Raw genomic sequence first — 20,833 nt, 5'->3', positions numbered from 1 at the left:
CAAAACGATCGTTGGAAGGATAGACGTGTTCAAGAAAAAGAAGGCTGGCGGTGGACTTAGACAGCCGAGGCGAGTGGGCAAAAAGTGGTGGATGGAAATCAATGTTGGAAAGTGTGAGGCTGTGCACTTGTGTAGGAAGAATAGAAGTCTACGATCCTAGTGATTACTCTTGTCAGCTTAACATTTAAGATGACTTCATATTTCTAAAAGCAAATGCAACGTTAATATTCATTTTGAGATGGCTTGAATATAACATAGATCATCAAACAGTACAGGAATTTCGGCCACCGTTGTGTAGAACTATTGAGCGAACCTGAAAACCATCCATCGTATACTATTCCATTTCAATCCAAATGTTTATCCAATGACAATTCAATGTCCTTTGAGTTGGCGATTTTACCATTGTTCCAGGCAATGTGTCCAGGCCCCTACTGCATTCAGTGAAGAAGCTGCCTCTGACATCTGTCCTATATCTGTCACCTTTCGTTTTAAAGCTACATTCCATCTCGCTAGCCATCAGCATCTGAGCAAAAAAGCTCTCACTGTCCACCCTAACTAAATCTCCGATTATATTGTATGTCTCCATGACGTCACCTGTCAAACTACGTATCTCTAACAGTGTCTCATCTCTCAACATTTCCTCATCTGATCTTACGTCCATACCAGGAAACACTCAAGTAAATCTCCTCTGAATGTTTTCCAAAGCTTTCACATCCTTCGTATGATGCGATGACCAGAATTGTAGTCAGTACTCCGTATGGACCAATACCAGAAATTTGTACAGTTGCAGCATAACCTCCTGGCAGCGAAACTCTATCCCTCTACAACGAAACGAAATTCAGGGTAAGCACACTTGCCAGTTACGTCCACCTGGTGGTAAATTTTGAAGATCTCTGTGCATGGACACCGAGATCTCGCTGCTTTTCTCCACAACAAAGAATCTGACCATTAGCCCAGTACTGTTTATTCCTCTTGCTCCTTCCAAAGTTAATTACCACATGCATTTTAGCGTTAAACCACATTTTCGACCTCTCAAACAAGCTCTGCAGCTTATCTATGTGCCTGTGAAACCTTCAGCATCCTTCCACAATATCCACTATTCCACCGATCATCGTGTATTGGCAAAATTACAAACCCATTCTTCTGCACCCTCATCTGCGTTATTCATAAAAATGACAAAACGTGGGTCTAAAACTGATCCCAAAGCTCGAAAAGTAGAAGCTGAACAGCGGGATTAACAATTTCCATCAACTAGCAACCTCCGACTTCTTTCAGCTAATCAACTTCTAATCCTCACCACTAAATCACCCCCAATCCCATGTCTCCATATCTTGTGCAATACCCTACCATGGGGAGCCTTATCAACTATCTTACTGAAATCCATATCGACCTTATCAACCGCTTTACTCTCATTCACCTGCTTGCTCATCAACTCAAAAAACTCAATAAGGTGTGTGTGGCACGACTTAACTTTCATAAAACCTTCTTGACTCTCCCGAACGAACATATTCTGTTGAGGAGGGCCTCAACCGGGATCTTGGGTTCATGTCACATTACAGGTGACCACAATTGCACTATACACACACACAGACACACCTGCACACACAGTCTCTGTCTCTCTCACACACACAGGCATTCCCATACACAAGCACACAGGGACACATATGCAGAGATGCACACACAGACACCCACACACACCCTTACAGACACAAACGCACAATCACACATGCACCCCCTCACAGACATATGCTACTCGACAATCACTACAAACACAGACATACAGTTTCTCACACTCACAACCCCCAACCGAGATAGAGGCAAAGACCCATATGCACATATATATTTTGTGGGGTGAATTTGTACTTGCAGGGTTACATTGTACATTGCTCTAAAACTGCATGGATTCATGTAGAAATCTGAACTCAAACGCTGCATGAATTCGTGTAAAACTCTCTCACATTTTAGATTACAATCAATGTAAACATTATGGTATAGACAGAAAACACAGGGGGCTAACACATTCAGCATATTGTCTAGCTATCACCATTGTTAACAGCTAACCCGCGAATGCAACTTTTTTTTTAAAAAAATGTGGTTTACACATGAAAGAAGTGAAATTATCACTGTATTCTAACAGATGAAAGGCTTAACAGGCAATCAATTTTTCGATGTATAATTTAGTTATATCACACTTTAAATATTTCCTATAAATTCTGTGTGCTAGGATTGAGCCCTCCACTATCAACTGATGAAGGAGTGTTGTTCCGAAAGCTAGTGTGCCTCCTGTTGGACTATAACCTAGTGCTGTGTGATTTATAAAATTTATTCTGCTGTAAGTATTTATTAATCCAATCTCGAAATCTCAAAATCATTTTGTAACACTTTACGGAGAACAGTAGTAAGGCTCACTAATCGATAATTATTTATCTTGTCTCCACTCTCCTTGAACAAGGGGACAACATCTGTTATCCTCCAATATTGTGGCACCATTCCTGTAGGCAATGACACATTTAAGAGCAGAGGTTCACTGCCAAGGCAGTATAAGCCAATGTCTGCCACCAAATTCAATATTGCGAGTAGTTTTGTATCTCTATCTAAGAAAGGACATGTTGACGTTGTCGGCCGTTTATAGGAGGTTCACAGGAATGATCAGGAACGAAGAGCATGTCAAATGACAAGATTTGGTGTATCTGGGACATGCACAATTGAGTTTCTAAGGATGGTAGAGAATCTCATTCCAAGTTACAGAAAACTGTAATTTGGCATGAATAAATTTGGCATGGTGAATAGTTTTTGACGAGTTGGCGAGATGCTGAACCGAACGCACAGCCTAAGGGTGAAGAGATGACATTTTAATACAGAGAGAGGAGGATATTCTTCAGGAAGACAGTGGTGAATATGTGGAAGCTATTTCCACAGAAGGCTTTGGAGGCTAAGTCATTGAGTGGAGTGAAGACAAAAGTAGGTTGGTCTGTGATTCGCAAGGGCATCAAGGGATAAGTGATGGTGTCAAGACATTAGGGTCGAGAAGCATCTCAGACATGATTGAATTCTGCAGCATGACTGATTGTCTGAATGGCCGACTTATGCTTCGATAGACAATGAACGTATTATCTAACGGCCTTGTGATAATGAGGCCAAACACATGTGCCCACTTGCATACATAAATTCAACGATGGCCCTGATGGAACATTTCTTTCATTTGTAATCTTGATGCTTACAGATTGGGAAGTTATTTTTTTTCCCAATTCCAGCACTGTTTGAAGGTCTTCTTATAGAAAACTCCATTCAGTATTTAAGATTTACAAGCAAACAGAGAACGATTAGCGAAATAACGCCTTCACAGTTTCCCCAATTTGAGGAGCTCCCCATCATGAGTTTCTTCAAGGTCAACTGTGAATATCAATTTTTATCTTTCTTAGACTGCAATCGGCTGTCCAGAGATATTTCAAACAAATAGCAGAAGTCGGCAGCTCTGAGAATTCCCTGACTGGTTAGTCAGCTGTGCTCAGTCCTTGTTACCCTTCGGGAGGTGGCGATGAGCTTCGATCACTGCAGTCTATGTGCTGTACAGAAATCCACAATGTTATTAGGCAGTGAAATCACTGATTTTGACTCAGCAGCACTGAATGATCCTTTATATTTCTCCACTGACGTGGCCACTGATCCCTCTGTGTTTTTGAAGTGCCTTGCTTTGATCTTCTACTGAGGTATGGAATCCTGAGGATGGGTCATTTGTTATGGAAGTTTAACTCTGACGCTGCGATTTCTGATTAAAATTTCCAGCAACATCCGTGTTTGTTTTGATATTCGTTTGCCAACCTAAGAAAACAATGCAAAAATTGATAAAACAATAATTACTGTTCTGAGAAAAAAGAGGAAATCAAATCTAACATTGAAAAATATCTCAAAGATGCAGCTCTGACAATCACAATGTTCTCTACTCCTACATTGAGATTAACCAGAAACCTCGGGTGGTACCCTTAAAATTGTGCCCAACGTAGTCAAACAATTTCAGTTGGGAACATGGATTCAAATCCCACGTCTAAAACAGATGGAATATCAGTTCACTCAGTCATAAGACTATTTCTGAAATTATTTTCCCAAAGCTAGTCTCATTCATGATGATCATAAATGGAACATTCATTGTGAAAAGACATTTGCGAATGAAAGAAAATGGATCATTTTCCGCTGGACTGGTTGGGTGTGACTTCAGGTCCACAGCCACAACTCCTTATTGCCATCTGAAAGCATGCAATCCATTGAAGCCATTAGGGATGGGTAGTAAATGGTGGCATTTCCAATGATGCCCATGACACAGAACGATTAAATCTACGTCGAGTGTTACTTACCGTTCCTTGCAAACTGGCGCTGATCTGCTCGCTCCTTAGAATGGCAACAGCCAGAGCTGGTGCCGAGCAGAACGTAAATCACACAACATGAAACGGAGTCATTAGATCGATATTGCATGCTTTGTAAACAAATAGACAAAACCAAAGTTAAATTGGAAGAAAATTTTATTTTCACGTTTACACAGTTACAGGGATACAAGAGTGCAGTGAAAAGTTTGCTATGCTCAACCTTCAGATCGCCCTTTAAGGTACCATGTAACTAGTTACAAAATCTTAGTTAGATGGCCAAATGAAAAAGATAAAAGTTAAATCTGCTTCCTTGTTGCCCTTGATAGAAATGTGCATCAACTAAAATATTAACGAACCAATCCAATCTTATTGTGGCATACAAGTATAGGTCAGAGAATAAACGCAAATATTGGTCCCTTATTTTTGTGGTTCTGTTCGCCGAGCTGGGAATGTGTGTTGCAGAAGTTTCGTCCCCTGTCTAGGTGACATCCTGAGTGCTTGGGAACCTCCTGTGAAGCGCTTCTGTGATGTTTCCTCCAGCATTTATAGTGATTTGTATCTGTTGCTTCCGGTTGTCAGTTCCAGCTGTCCGCTGCAGTGGCCGGTATATTGGGTCCAGGTAGATGTGCTTATTGATTCAATCTGTGGAAAAGTGTCATGCCTCTAGGAATTCCATAGCTGTTCTCTGTTTTGCTTGTCCTATAATAGCAGTGTTGTCCCAGTCGAAATCATGTTGCTTGTCATCTGATTGAGTGGCAACGAAGGATAGCTGGTCATGTCGTTTTTTGGCGAGTTGGTGTTCATGGGGGCGGCCCGTTAGCTGTCTTCCTGTTTGTCCTATGTAGTGTTTTGTTCAGTCCTTGCATGGGATTTTGTGCACTACGTTGGTTTTGCTTTTGCTGGGTATCGGGTCATTCGACCCGGTGAGTTGTTGTCTGAGAGTGGCTGTTGGTTTGTGTCCTGTTATGACTCCTAGTGGTCGCAGTAGTCTGGCTGTCAGTGCAGAAACGTTTTTGATGTATGGTGGTGGCGAGTCCTTTGGGTTGTGGGATGTCCTCATTCCATTGTCTTTCCCTTAGGCATGTATTGATGAAATTGCAGGGGTATCCGTTCTTGGCGAATACATATTGGTGTTCTTCTTCCTCATTTTGCAATTCTGGTGTGCTGCAGTGTGTTGTGGCCCTTTGAACAGTGTCTTGATGCAACTCCTTTTGTGTGTGTTGCGAAAGCAACCACCCCAACACAAACAAAAGAAGTTGCATCAAGACAGTGTTCAAAACAAAATTGCTGAACTGGAATTTTTCGACCATGTTTCTTGCAGAAACAGTAGATGAGGTACTTTTAGATCTATGAAAGACGCTGACTGAGAATGCATAGCACAGGTTCTAAATAAAATTACAAACGATGGTATTAGGAGGAAACTAGATCTCTAGGTTCAAAAATGAGAGAAAATCGTAGCGAAACTTGGATGCAATTGGAATATTTTCAGGCTGTCTATTCAAAACTGCAGTAAGGAGGGAATGCTTCCAACACAGGGCCATGGAAAGTGCTGGGAGACATGATTAAGGCATGATTGTCAATCCTCCAATTTACACATACCCCCAAACCATTTTTGCATCATAATCTAAATCAGGTCAATTTTAGTGTTTTCCTGTTGTGTTTTCAAAATGAAACTGGTTACTTGTGTTTCTCTCCATGACCATGAATATGAAATCTGTAGAGTGGCTGATGAGAGCTTTGTGTAGTTAAAAAACAAAGATTTGTTGCAGTTTTTGGTATCGTTGACTTCCTGGTGTGTTTCTCATGGTGTTCAATGTCGGACAAAGTATTTGATCATTTTGAAACGTCTTCGTTCAACAACCGAAATTTCTGGCGAAGTTAAGCAGCAACTGTGGAGTGAATGTACAATTGAGATTTGTGGACCAGTGACCTTTTGTCTGGAGCTCTCCGGTTTCAACAGGATTTTCTGTTTTACCTGAGATTTCCAACATTCAAAATTGTTTTCTTTGATCGTAAATTGCTCTTGCGGGTTCGTATTCAAATAATGTTAGCTGTTCAAGAAACATCTGCATAAAGAGCGAAACCGAGTTAATGCTTTAAATCCAACGTGACAAAATCCCGAACTGGATGCGATTGGAAAATGAACGTTGTAGTTCTGTAGCAGAAGCAAAGGAGTGAAGAAAGGAACGTGCTTATGGAGACCCAATGCAGAAATAAATAATTTATTGAATTTAGTGAAAGAGAAATGACGGTGTAATAAGAGTGTATTTTAAAATGTGAAAGGTGGAATTGCTTCCTCCTCCGTCCGTGCCACATAACAATGACGCAAACAAAACAAAGTCAAACGGAGAACGAAAGGTAGAATGTATGAAAAAAAGAAGAACGGACTTAATGCAGTCAGGTTCTGAAGATTCTATAGCATTCTTCTTACATGTTATAAAGTAAAACTGCAACAAAAAACGTAGAGTTACTGAAACTTGTGCTGTGGTTCATCAGAACAGTGCGGCATGCTCAGGGAGCAGGATGATTTTTAAAAATGGAAACCGAGTGGAATGTCAGTTATTCATTCAGAAATGGAAATGTTCCTCAAAGCAGTAACTCGGTCTCAGTTTAGGCTCGCCAATGTATAAGAAATGTCATTAGGTGCACCAATGATAAGAGGTTGGTTGAAATCGTACGAGAGAAAAACTGCTTCACCTGTCATGTCTGTAAAGAGGCCTTGGCCAGTGTGAAGTGAAGAGAAGAATAAGCAATTATTTCAACTTCTGCAAGTGGGGAACTGTGCCATGGGGAAGGGGCAAGTGTTAGCGTAATAAATGTTTCCTCACAGGGGATCGCCTCTGTGAAATACTGATATCGGACAAGAAGCGAAGGTGTGTTTGATGATGCTTTCCCAGTGGAGATGGTAGAAGTGGAGGTGGATCATTTTTTTGAAGGTGGAAACTCTGGCAGATCCTTAGACAAAAAGGCTATGTTTATCTTTGCTCTGGACAATACAGCGATGTGGAGACCGCAGAAATATTGGAGATGGGTCAATCACAGCTATCCACCAGAGAAACATGGAAATTCTCTGTAGCTGATCAAGGATGTCATTTCACAAACTTCCAATACGAATATGACATTTTGAACGACAGTGATGCAGAGGAAGAATGGGGCTGTTGAATCACTCTTAGATGATGGTAAGCACATTATAATCATCTGCCAGATGTGTAGTCCCCTTTGAATTATTAAACAATACGAGGTCTCTGAATTGTATCGTTTTGTTTCATATCTTGTAGAAAGCAAAAGAATGAAGATGCTTCATCCATGCAGGCAGAAAAATAAACCCCGGGAAGGACAGTGAATGTACAGAGCTTTAGGAAGGTAAATGATAATGCTCAGCAATGATTGATTATGGTATTTTAAAAAAGGCAATCAAACAGAGTACCCTTAATTATAAGAAGCCATTGGGGATAAGGGACCAATGTTTGGGAGAAGATTTGGAGCGCAGGTGCTCTTTGTTGTGGTTCTGTTCGCAGAGCTGGGTATTTGTGTTGCAGAAGTTTCGTCCCCTGTCTAGGTGACATCCTCAGTGCTTGGGATCCTCCTGTGAAGCCTTCTGTGATGTTTCCTCCAGCATTTATCGTGATTTGTATCTGCTGCTTCCGGTTGTCAGTTCCAGCTGTCCGCTGCAGTGGCCGGTATATTGGGTCCAGGTCGATGTGCTTATTGATTAAATCTGTGGAGTGAGTGCCATGCCTCCAGGAATTCTCTGGCTGTTCTCTGTTTGGCATGTCCTATACTGGTAGTGTTGTCCCATTCGAACTCATGTTGCTTGTCATCCGAGTGTCTGGCTACTAAGGATAGCTGGTCATGATGACAAGCAACATGAGTTCGACTGGGACAACACTACTATTATCGGACAAGCCAAACAGAGAGCAGCCAGAGAAATCCTAGAAGCATGGCACTCATCCACAGATTCAATAAATAAGCACATTGACCTGGACCCAATATACCGGCCACTGCAGTGGACAGCTGGAACTGACAACTGGAAGCGGCAAATACAAATCACTATAAATGCAGGAGGAAACATCACAGAAGAGCTTCACAGGAGGTTCCCAAGCACTCAGGATGTCACCTAGACAGGGGAAGAAACTTCTGCAACACAAATTCCCAGCTCTGCGAACAGAACCACAACAAAGAGCAACTGCACTGCAAATCTTCTCTCAAACATTGGTCCCTTATCCATATGGCTTCTTAGAATAAAGGGTAGAAAGTGCTAATGCAAAGTTTGCTCATGTGGGATTCGGAAAATATACCATTCCGATGACTTTTCTATGTTTTTCTTCCATGAGCAAAGATATCTGCTATTTTGTCCTCCATCATGCTTTCATCGAGTAACATTTCCTTTTCTCTCTCATTCCCATTCTCCAGCACCCCAGTACTCCCAGGTGTAAATTCCTCACGCGTAAGTTTCCAGAAATATTGTTTGGATTTTGGTCAGTTGAAGGACTCAGTTGAAAGCCATTCTTGTTTTCACTTTATACTTATAATACAAAGGCTTACAACACTAGGGAGGAAATGCTGGAAAATGGGATCTGAATAGAAATGTTGTTGTCTTTTTTACTGGCAATTTGGAAACGTTGACAATTGGTTGCCTTGCTGGCATTGCTCCGAAAATTGGAAGATTATTTTGGAAAGCACGGAAAGTTGTTTATTGTTCAATACAAACTTGCTCTCTCCTCATTGCTGCAGCATGGCGAGTTCCTACTGATGCTGGTAAAAGCGCTCCTATCCACAGCGGGCTGTAATTGGGGGTTGAGGGCGGGTAGAAAGAGATTTATTCCACTTTTGGATCCATGAAACGCATGTTTGATGCTGGCAGTTAGTTTAAACTTCATCAGTCTCCCGTTTGCATTGTTAACGATCCTCCCTCATTATCAGCGGCTTTTGGGATGGCATGGTGGCTCAGTGGTTAAAACTGCTGCCTCGCAGCGCCAGGGACCAGGTTGAATTCCAGCTTCGGATGACAGCCTTTGTGGAGTTTGCACATTCTCGGTGCAAGCTAAGTACATTGCCCATGCTAAGTTGACAATGGAGTTCATTAATGTGTCGTTTAATTGCATTAGCCGGGGATAAAATTAAGAATGGCAGCCGGGATAGTCTGCGCGTGTTACTCTTCAAAGAGTCATTGTGGATATGTTGGTCCAAACGGCCTGTTTCAAAATTATATGAGTTCAATCATTTGTGAAAGTTAAAAATGTTAATAAAACGAGGACGCATCATATCACATTGGAACATAATGTTCTTTTAAAATTTGACGTGTTTGAATATTCTTTAGCAACTCTCCAAATCATTTGAACAAACTGATTTGAACATAGTTAAAGAGCACACAACAGTTTATAGACTAACAAACAAGTTCAACTATAACCTGGTGTTGCGTGATTTTTAACTTGATCCGCCCCAGTCCAGAACTAACCCGTCCACTTCATGATTTGAGCTCGTTAATAAGATAATGTGTTCTATTGTCAATTAGAGAATTGATGGATGTGTCTATGTTGGAAGCTGAGTCTATATGAATTCGGACCACAGACACAAACTTAGAACTCAAATTGTTTGACGGAGAGCTGTACTTAGGTGGAAAAGATCACTCAAAGGTGAGTTTACTGATGCAGAGGAGTATTTTCTTTTTTGACTTCAGTGATGGGAAGACAGATGGACCAGGTCACATAGGAAGAGAATATGCTGGTTCATATTAAATATGCGATTATATCATTGATTTTTGTGATTTGAAGAGTATTTAGCAATGATAGACAGGACGTTATTTAACTGCCTCCGATTTGTTGAGTTGCTTTTCTGACTTTTTGCCTCAGTCTGCTATGTCATTTTTTCTGATCTGGGAGGTGAGGGAGTTCCAAATCCTGCTATTCCTGCTCTGTACCAGCTGAGAGTGGTTAACATCAGTAGACAAATTATTTCAACCCACTCTCTCGGCTATACAACTTTCAAATGGTTAAATTAGTGAGACAACGTCCATATTTTCTTTGATGGTTGTCAATTTTTAACGTCATTATTGTCGACATTTTTGATATATTTACTGCTTTGAGTCTTCTTGTTCAAAGCAGATTTGATTCGATAAGAGTAGATGTTTATATCTGAGGAGGTCACGTCTCAGGTTGACTCAATTGTGTTCATGTGCAATAATAGGATTCAGGATTCAATGCTCATTCAGTGAGGGATTACAATAGGAAGAGTGTCTGTTTAATTTCCTGGTAACCCAACATTTTCAGGTACAGTGAACATCAGGTCTCGGTCGAGCTGTCATTTCCTTTTTACACTTTTAAAGGATTTAGCACTTATTGATTTGATTGGTGTTTATTTTCCATTTATCTTTAAATTTGAGGAGGTGGTTATGAGCTTGGTAAATGCACAATGCTATTTGGGAGAGTAATGCAGGTTTTGGACTCACTGACATTCAAGTAACAGCGCTATATTTCCAAGTCAGATTGTTGAGTACTTTGTATGGGAAAGTGGAAGAGGTGTTATCCTCTATATCTCCCGCCCATGTCCTTCTAAATTGCAGTGTCTGTCGAGTTTGGAAGGTGTTCTGTCAGTACTTATTGCCTGTGCTGACTATCGGTGGTGGAATTCGTGCCTTTTCGTGGATATGTTGAGAAATATGCATTTGCATGGATAGTCACAAATTGTCGAGTATTCATGGATCCTGAAAAAGTGTCATCGGACACAAAACATGAACACTGATTTCACTATACAGATGCTGCCAGGCCTGCATATTTCCAGCAACTTCTGATTTTTTTCCCTCAAATATCTATGGAGCTGCATCTGTCAGGGCAAGTGGGGAATGTTCCATTAAAGCTGGACTTGTGCCTCTTACATTTCGGACAGATTTTAGGGACTCAGGGGGTGTATTTTTCGTTGTAATATCACTGATCTCTGTCCTGCTTTTACAGTTACAGCATTTACACGGTTTTATTGAATGAAGATTTATACATGGAAACATATCATGATGCAAAGTTTAAAAAGGCCCTGATTAAAACTAGATGAAGCAACAATTATTTCATCAGCAGTTTAGGCCTCCAGAATAGATGATGATATTTTATAATGACAGTGCCTCCACACTATCACTAATTGCTGTTCCTTTCAAACTTATTTACATTCATACACTCAGCAGTGACATAAACACTCTGCAACCCACATGATTACACAAGCTATGGTTGACATTGAGTAGCCCCGAGTTGATGTTTTGATACGTTTTCGGGTTATGGTAAAATAACGTTAACTTTCCCAATGTGAGCTTGACTGAACTGCAGTCGCACAGTCTCAGAATAGAATCGTTAGGTTCTGCTTTGTGTGTAATTGTAGCACTGCACCGCTGATCAGTCTTGGACATTCAAAGTCTTGAGCATGTTGTTTAAAAAGTTCCTTTGCAAGGAAAATTTCAAACGAAGTTTAGGTTTTTATCTGTCTGAAAAGTATATTTTTGAAAGGCATGTTTGGCTGAAAATTTCATGTTATTCTTGTCTGGAGCCGACATATCAAGTCAGCTCAAAATGAAGCTTATGCTTTTTAAAGGTCTGTGGCATTACACGAAGAGATTCTGTTAGAGAAAAAAGTGAATACAGTTTACAGTGAAACACAAATAGAAATTGCTGTAAAGAACCTCAGGAAATCTGCCTGCATATATGGCGAGAAATCAGAATTAATCCTTTGGATTCAGTGACCCTTCTTCAGAACATGTGTGTCTTGGGTGGGTTTATTCATAGATTGAAAATATCTAACAAATTATAGTGATTACATTAAAATTTGAATATTTTCTGGTTCAACTGTGCGGAGCATCAAATCTCTTTTATCTCTCTATTTACTTCTTGCAGAATTTGTTTTTCATTGTTTAATTTTTCATTAATCATTGTTCTTTAGCTCAGTTGCTCTTCACATTGACAGCTTGTTAGGTCTGACAGAGATCATTGCTTTCACTTTTTAAATCAGAAAACATTCATCTGGCCACACTGAGCGATGGAGAACTGCTGGCTTTCTTGAATGGCACTTTGGTTTGTGGGAAAATCCCAGGTGACATAGTCCTCTTATGTTGTCTCAAACCCATTTTGACTGAACTTGTTCATAGTATTATATTTTAATGTGCTACTTATTTTTACTTTGCATATCGCCTACGGTTAATAGAGCTTTTCCAGATTCTCAACGTCAGTCCTTTCCTGAGGTATGGCGACCTATAGGTTAAACCATGGTATGGCATCTGTCTACAACGAGAAGGAGGAAACCTATGGTCCTGAGGCATTTGCTGACCTTACATAATACTTACGTTGTAATGGATTCCACCAGTTGAAGCCACAGGAGACGTTCCAACGGACTGGAGAATAGCCATTGCAATCCCATTGTTTAAGGAGGGTCACATGGATCTTCACAGAAATTACAGGGCTGCCAGCCTCACGATTGGAAAAGGTTCTCAGAGACAAGATGTGTAAACATTTAGACGCAAGTGTACTTATGAGTGGTTGACTGCACATTACTAACTTCAGCGATTTTTAAAGGGGTCACAAATATAATTGGTGAGGGAAAAGTAGTTAATGCTGTTGACATGGACTTAATTCAATGCTTTGATAAGGTCCCTAATGGCAGACTGGTACAAAAGGTGATATCACACTGCGTCAGAGGTAAGCTGTCAAGCTAGACACAGAACTTGTTTAGTCAGAGTTGAAAAATGGTAGCGTTGCCTGGAATCGTTTTGGAATGGAGGGTTCTGACTCGTGCTATTGCACAGGGATCTGTGCATTGACCTTTGTTGTTTGTGATCGACATAAATAATTTGGAGGAAAACATGGCTGGACTAATTAGTAAATTTATAGACGATAAGAATTGGTGGTTTTGTGGGCCGTGAGGATCATCTTCAGAAGATCTAGCAGAATATGTATCAGTGGGAGGAATAGGCAGAAAAATGGCAAATGGAGTTGAGTACGAAAAACATCAGTTCATGTATTAAGGAAGGTCAATTAAAGGTCAAAATTATGCAGTGAATGGCAAAACCCCTAAGACGATTGATATGGAGTGGGATCCGGGTTTGTGGGTCCACAGGTCATGTAAGACGCCAGCGTAGACACATAAATTATTTAAAGAAACGTTTTTCACATGATTGCCTTCAATAGAAAGGGCGTTAAGAAGTAATGCTTCAGTTTTATGCAAGTTTATTTAATGCCACACTAATCTTACTGTTCACAGTTCTGTCCACCACACGATCAGAAGGATATGGACAGATTTCAGAAAAGTTTTACCAACATATTGTCTAGCATGGGGCGAGGGTGGGTGGGGTGCATTTCAGCTATGGCGAAAGTCTGTCGATGATAATACTGAAATACAGCTCAGGACTTCAAACAGGATTGAGGTTTACAAGTGAGATGTGATTACAATTCTGGAAAGCATGAACGTAGGTATGTCCCATGTCCCGAATGGGACTTATACACGGATTTCCTGGGAAGACAGGGAGGAAATCTCAGAGACTTTGGCTTCGATCATTGTGTGACCGTTGGCTACACCAATAGTGCCAGAAGACTGGAGGGTAGCAAGCGTTCTCTCCTTGTTTAACAAGGAGCGTAGAGATAGAGCAGTGAACCTTACTTCAGTTGTGAGTGAAGCATTGGAAAAGGTTGTAAGTGACATGAGTTATAATCATCTGGAGAAGAATCCGTTGGTTGATTAGATTAGATTATTTACAGTTTGGAAACAGGCCCTTCGGCCCAACAAGTCCACACTGACCCGCCGAGGCGCAACCCACCCATACCCCTTACCTAACACCACGGGCAATTAAGCATGGCCAATTCACCTGACCCGCACATCTTTGGACTGTGGGAGGAAACCGGAGCACCCGGAGGAAACCCACGCAGACACGGGGAGAATGTGCAAACTCCACACAGTCAGTCGCCTGAGGCAGGAATTGAACCCAGGTCCCTGGCGCTGTGAGGCAGCAGTGCTAACCACTGTGCCACCGTGCCACCCACTAAGCGAAAGGGTACCCAAATTCTCCGTAGTTGACAGGATTATGGACAGTAAACATGGTTTTGTGCAAGGGAGGTTCATGCCTCAATAAGTTCGATGAGATGTTGACCAAAGAGGAAGATATGGGTAAAGCGGTGCATGAATTTCGGTCAGGCATTTGATACGTTTTGCCACGGTCGGCTGTTCCACATGGGATGCAAGTTAATTTAGCGGTTTGGTTCAGAAATTGGCTAGCTGAGAGAAGACAGAGGATGGTGTTGATGGGAAATGTTTATACTTGAGTCGATGTGCTCGTGGTGTAAAACACGGATCTGTTTTGGGGCCACTGCTGTTTGTGATTTTTATACATGATCTGGATGAAGCCGTACAAGGATGTGATAGTAAATTTTCAGGTGAAACTAAAGTCGGTGGAGTTGTGTGTAGTGCTCATGGATGTTGCAGGTTACTGAGGGATATAGGTAACCTGTATAGCTGGGTTGATGTGCCAAATATAGTTGAACGTGCAGAAGTGTGAGGTGATTCAATTTGGACGGGCAACTGGAATAAAGACTACAGGACTAATGGCAAGATTTTTGTTAGTGCAGATGAACAGAGATATCTCGTTGTCTAAGTCCAGAGTCCAGAACGCACTGAAAAGAGCCATCCAGGTTGAAAACGGTATTAATAAGGTACATGGTGTGTTAGCTTTTATTGGTAGGGTTATTGAGTTTCGGAGCCACGATGTCATTTTGTAGCTGAACAAAACTCTGTTGTGGCCGCACTTTAAATATTGAATTCAGTTCTGCTCACAGAATCGAAGGAAGAATGCGGAAGATTTGAAAAAGGTTAAGAGGAAATTTACATGGATCTTGACTGGTACGTATGAAGAAATGCTGAGGAACATGAGGTTGATTTGGTCAGAGAGAAGAAGTTTGAGAGGTGAATTAATTGAGACATAAGAGATAATCAGAGAGTTAGACAGGGTGGAGACTGACAATCTTTTCTCCTTGTATGGCTAACAGGAGGGGACATCTTTTTATTAGAGGTGGTAGATATAGGAAAATATGTGAGACGTAGTTTCTTCGCAAAGAGAGTAGTAAGGGCGTGGAAGTCACTGCCTGCAACAGCAGTAGACTCACCAAGGTTTTCGTCTCTTGGAATACGTACAGTTGGATTTGGAATAGGGTTCAAACATATTAGGCTTCAGATTTGTTCCACAGGTCGGCGCAACGAGGGCCGAATGGATGGTGCTGTGCTATAATGTTCGATATTCCATGTTCTATATCACATCTACTGGGTTTGCTTTCAAATGAACCCAGGAATCTGTGAGGTGGCCTGATAGATTAGAGGATTTTGAATGGCTTAGATCGAGTGGTGAGCAGGAGGTGTTTTTCCCCCGAGTTGCGGGGTCAGTAATTGTGGATACATGTTTAGTGGGTGTGCATTTTAAAGAGGCAAGTTTTTCACAAAGAGTGAGGAGTGTCTGGACCACGTTCCTGAAGAGTTGGTGGAAGCAGACGCAAAAGCAGTATTCAAGAAGTACTTGTACGAATACGAAAACAAGAAATGGGTTTGAGGGTCATGCTTCCTGTAAGTGAAGATGTTATGGTAGTGAAAGGCAATATGTAACGATACAGGTTTGGAGGGCCGATAGGCCTGTTACTGTGCTGTGTTGGCCGTTGTTCTTTGTTCTACCTTACCCAATAATATCACATGTCCTCACTTGCTTAAAACTTCCAAGTTGCTGTGAGTTGCTATATTTACAAATTTCCATCACCGAAAACAATTCCTGAACCGCAATAGTATTTCAAATATTGTTCCCATTATCACTGCAGAAACGAAATTTAAAACTGCGAGATCCAATCAGTCAGATCCAGATTAATGTCAGACTTTAATCTCGTTCATTTTTTGAGTAATTGCGTCTTCACTGATCGGAGTAGTTCTCTCCCTTTATCCTTGATTTTGATGTTTTTGTTTAATGTGAAACTGGATGTTTACTTAAACTCTCTGCTACTTTCGTTGTTCCCATTATCGGTGCCAAACTGTCGCCATTTAAACATTTGAGCAATCATTTTTCTTCAAATAAGGATAAAAGGCCTTGCTTTCATTTTTTACCTTTTATTTCTCATTAACATTCATTCTCTATTTATTTGACAATTGTTTGTCATCCTTTGACAGTTTCTATCTTTTTTTGAAATCTCTTAATGTATGTTTGAACAGATTATGATCGCATTCTTTATACTATTCATTGATTTGATAGTTAACCACAAATGGTGTATTTTTCCCGTCTAATCATGGAATAGTTCCTTGATTGGAATAGTTAAATATTAGTTTAACCTTATATCCAGTCTCTCACCTCTCACCTTATTTTCCATCTCCCACTGATGTCAATGATGTCATCATCTTCTTGTGATTGATCTTATCTTAGCTTTTCAAGATTTTCTATTTGACATTGCATGTGGAATTCCAGAAAGCTGTGACCACTTTTGTCGAACGAATCCTTCACTGTATTATCAGTGACGATCTTGTCTCTATACATACATACCAAGACGAAAATAGTTTGTTCTCCATTTGATTAGAGAAGGTATCATTCGAAATAATTTTCTAATTGCACCACATGAATTCAACCACAAGGCTATCTTTGACAAGTTCATTCAATCAATCAACGTGAAAGCTGAAATTATAATGAATTATTCGGTACCTTTCTTACAAAGTCCCATTATACATTGATGTGTGCTCTCTACTACGGTCTTCAGAAATACAGGAATCAGATACACCAGACACTTTTTTTCCTTTCTTATCACCATTGATAATCATCCACAAAATAATTTCTCACTATATTACTGATATCCGATGGTTTTACACATAAAACAGTACAGTAAATAAACCGGTCCTTCAGCCCACCATGTTTGTGTGGAACATGATGCCTGCCTAATTTAATCTCATCTGATTTGACATGGTCTGTGACGCTCCATATACTGCCCGTTCATGAGTCTGTCTAAATTACTCTACACTTTGACATTGAGTCTACTTCGAGCCACGCCACCACAGCATTGTCCAGACATGTACTGTCCTCCCTGTAAAAGAAATCTTGCCTCTCGTTAAAATTTCACCTTTTCACATTCAGCCCTACCAAACGAGCCAGATAACTTCCCTCCGCTTTGTTCATTAACATCTTAAACATGAACGACTTTTGAATAATCAGTTGAATGGCCCCTGCCTTGAGCATATGAGAACCACATGTGGGAAACGATTTTCATGTCATACCCATTTTTTTGTGACAAGCAATATTCACTTGTTTGAAATGCTGCACACATTCAATTTGCATGCTATTATTTCTGCCTTTTTACTGGGAACGTACGAGTTCTTTCAGTTTGATTTTTCCCCTGTATCTTTCCGTTTTGATTGCATTTTTGTCAATTTCTTCCTTTTTCACCTCGCAATTTGCATGCATTCTTCGGATGTTCTTTGCATCGTCTAAGGTGACAGAAGCTACTGAAATAATATTATCACCATTCCTTTATTTCCTGTCGCTGATCCCACAGTCATACCTTCTCAGGGATCTTTGCTCAAAGAAAGGTTGAATGCAATATAATCGTCACGTCATGAACTTTTGACTTAGTGAACCGGTGGACGGTGATTCAAAGCAATTTCATCACCCGGGGATAATTTCTAGAGCATTCATGTCTTCATTGTTCTTTTCAATAATTTGTTTTAAATTTTATGCGTTATTAATTTGGTAGATCTAGTGCAGGAATATTCCAATCCACAGACGATGTCTCAAGAAAGTAAATTACATTAATGTTACAACATTGGATATGTGGTTTACATTTTAGTGTTTGTATTATTTGCACTATTTGTATTGTTCATTCTCAGAGTAAGGAAACAGCTAATTGGAAAATTGTCCTCTCCCTGTTTAAAACACATTGATTTTGCTTATTAGATTGTCCATCATGAAGTTCTGTCTGGTTCTGGGCTGCGTGGCGGTATCTATTATGGCTGCAGCCTCAACAGATACATTCGATTCAAAATTGGATGGAGACTGGAAGAATTGGAAATCACAACATAAGAAACATTATTCCAAGGTAAAAGGGGAATCTGTAGGCAAATGCTCAGCTCACTTAGAATGGGAAAGGACTGCACACATTTGACAGATTGAGATTTTTTATTTGCCGTAAATGAGAGACACTTGATGTGTGAAGTGACATTGAGAACACATCGATCCTGAAATTCCATAGATTTTCTCCAAGTCTCGAACTCCAGAAGAGAACTGACCAAACACAAAGTAAACATTAGGGGTTTGGTGTAACTTAATTTACTGAGGTCCCACTGGAATCTGGTTAGAGTTACAACAAAGACCGCAAAACTGGCTCGAAAATATTGAAATACATTTTTTCGTGTGGAAGAGGCAATTGTAAGTGGGCATCTTGGAGACTGAGCGACGGGGGAGCCTTCTGACCAGGACAAGGGGCCCATTCAATGATACATCTGTTCACCCAAACTCACCTTACTGTGGTGGCCTCTTAATGCATGTCTCTCCCACAACAGGGAAAGGATTACATAAATAGATAGTAATTGTGTACGTATTGGCCTCAGTTGTTTCACAAGGACCTGGCCAGTTGAAGTTCCTGCCTGCCACTCGGCTAATCTTACTTCAGATTAGGGACAGGTGGCGGCAGAGAGAGCGTATCCACTTTCAACATCGTTGCTGACAGTCGATCAAACCATCCTCTTGGTCAGCTGTTTTACTCTTATTTCAGTTTCAGCATCAACCTCTCAGACTGGCCGCTCGACATGTTTTGACGTGGGTGCGTTTTGTTGAGGGAGTTTGGTCGGAATTTAACTAATACTTTACAGATCTGGGTGGAACCATGAACAACGACAGCATAATGTTATTTCAGGTTTTACATAGGGATTTTTAATGCTTTTGTGTAATTTTATGAATGAAAGTTGCTGGTGTCTGATTAAATTGATGTCTTCATTCAGGATGAGGAGAGCTACAGGAGAATGATATGGGAGAACAATGTGCGATACATCGAAGAACACAACCTGCAGCACTCATTAGGAAAACACACATCTACCGTGGGAATGAACCGGTTTGGAGATCTGGTCTGTACAGGACATATCGTCTGGGATCTAATAGATGTTGGTCTTAGTGAAATTGTAAAAGTGGCAGAAGGTTATCTTTAGCAAAAGGAGCAGCGATTGGCCATTTCGACCGTCGAGTTGACTCTGTTATTTAGTATGCTCAATAACTGATTGGCTTTGACCTTACTCCAATTTGTTGATTCCTTCTTTCTCACTGCAGGTTTCCATAAGCCGTAACTTCTTTGGAAATCAAAAATCTGTCTCTCTCAAATTTGAATATATTCAATAACTCATGTCTCCATTTCTCATGGGGAAGAGAACTCGATGGAATAACAACCTCCGAATTCGGCAATTGCTTCTCACCTCCCTGTTCAGCTTCGATATAATTGAATTGCATTAAACAACGCTCCAAGGCTTAAATTGCCTCGATGGATGGCACTCACGCGATGAATACAACTCTTGTGTTGTAGAGTCCTCATGGATACTGTCCATTACGACGGCTGGGTGCCTGAGTTGCATTCTTTGTTTTCGAGGCTGCTCCTTTAGACTAGACAATCCTTCTTGAGTCTGCTGGATGTCTGGTTCAGCCCTACCTTACACTCAGTAAACGTTATCCCACAGTAGTTAAACTGACCCATTTTCCTGACGTATTAAATGACAAGATCTTTCTCTCTATATTTCTGCTCATAACGACAGTTGGTACGTTCCCCTGACCTTGGTATCTCAAAAACTTGTGACTGATGAAATCAGCATTACATCAGCATATCATGAATTGAATTGTATTGAATCGAATCGAATTGAATTAAATTGAAAGGATTTTTAAAAAATTTAATAGAATAGCATAGAATTGAATTGAATTGAAATGAGTCGAATTGAATTGAATGGGATTGAATTGTTTTTTTTGTGACGTGTGCCGAGGCACAGCGGAAAGCATTGCCTTGCGAACATTACAGGCAGATCACAGAATTAAGATGTATAGAAAAGTAAATAACAGATAAACAGAGATAAATTTCTATCCCAGGCTTTGGTTCTGAACTCACCTCCCCAATCAAGAAAAGCATCCTCTCACCATCAGCCCTGTCAATCTCCTCAGAATCTTATTTGTTTCAGTAAGATCAGCATGCATTCTCTCAATTTTCAGTGAGAAGTAGACTTAGCCTGTCAAAACATTTCTCTTGTGACAATTCCTTTCTTCCCAGTAATAGCTCTGATGACCCTGCTCCAAAATTCCAGCATCAAATCTAGTCCTTGTCTCACCGCTACAATCCAGTACCTTCAGAAATTTGAACTGTATGTATTTCTAGTCTAAATATAATGAACCACGGGTCATGAGGCCAATTCTATATCAACCGGCATCTCACCTGGAACCAGGAATCAGATCAGGCCGGTGATGCAATTTG

At 40.6% G+C, this 20,833-nt stretch overlaps 1 protein-coding gene across 1 annotated transcript in view; it reads left to right on the top strand.

Annotated features, from left to right (window-relative positions):
- The window catches only part of LOC132809163 (procathepsin L-like), a 61,206-nt gene that overhangs the window by 24,954 nt on the left and 15,419 nt on the right, over positions 1 to 20,833 (top strand). Inside the window, exon 3 of the mRNA XM_060822521.1 lies at positions 19,332 to 19,454. Coding sequence (XP_060678504.1) covers positions 19,332 to 19,454 — 123 coding nt within the window. The remainder of the gene's footprint in view (positions 1 to 19,331; positions 19,455 to 20,833) is intronic.

This window comes from Hemiscyllium ocellatum, unplaced genomic scaffold, assembly GCF_020745735.1.
Source record: "Hemiscyllium ocellatum isolate sHemOce1 unplaced genomic scaffold, sHemOce1.pat.X.cur. R7, whole genome shotgun sequence".
Taxonomy (NCBI): Eukaryota; Metazoa; Chordata; class Chondrichthyes; order Orectolobiformes; family Hemiscylliidae; genus Hemiscyllium; species Hemiscyllium ocellatum.
Note: the sequence above shows the minus strand (reverse complement) of the source record. Positions and strands in the feature narration are given on the sequence as shown.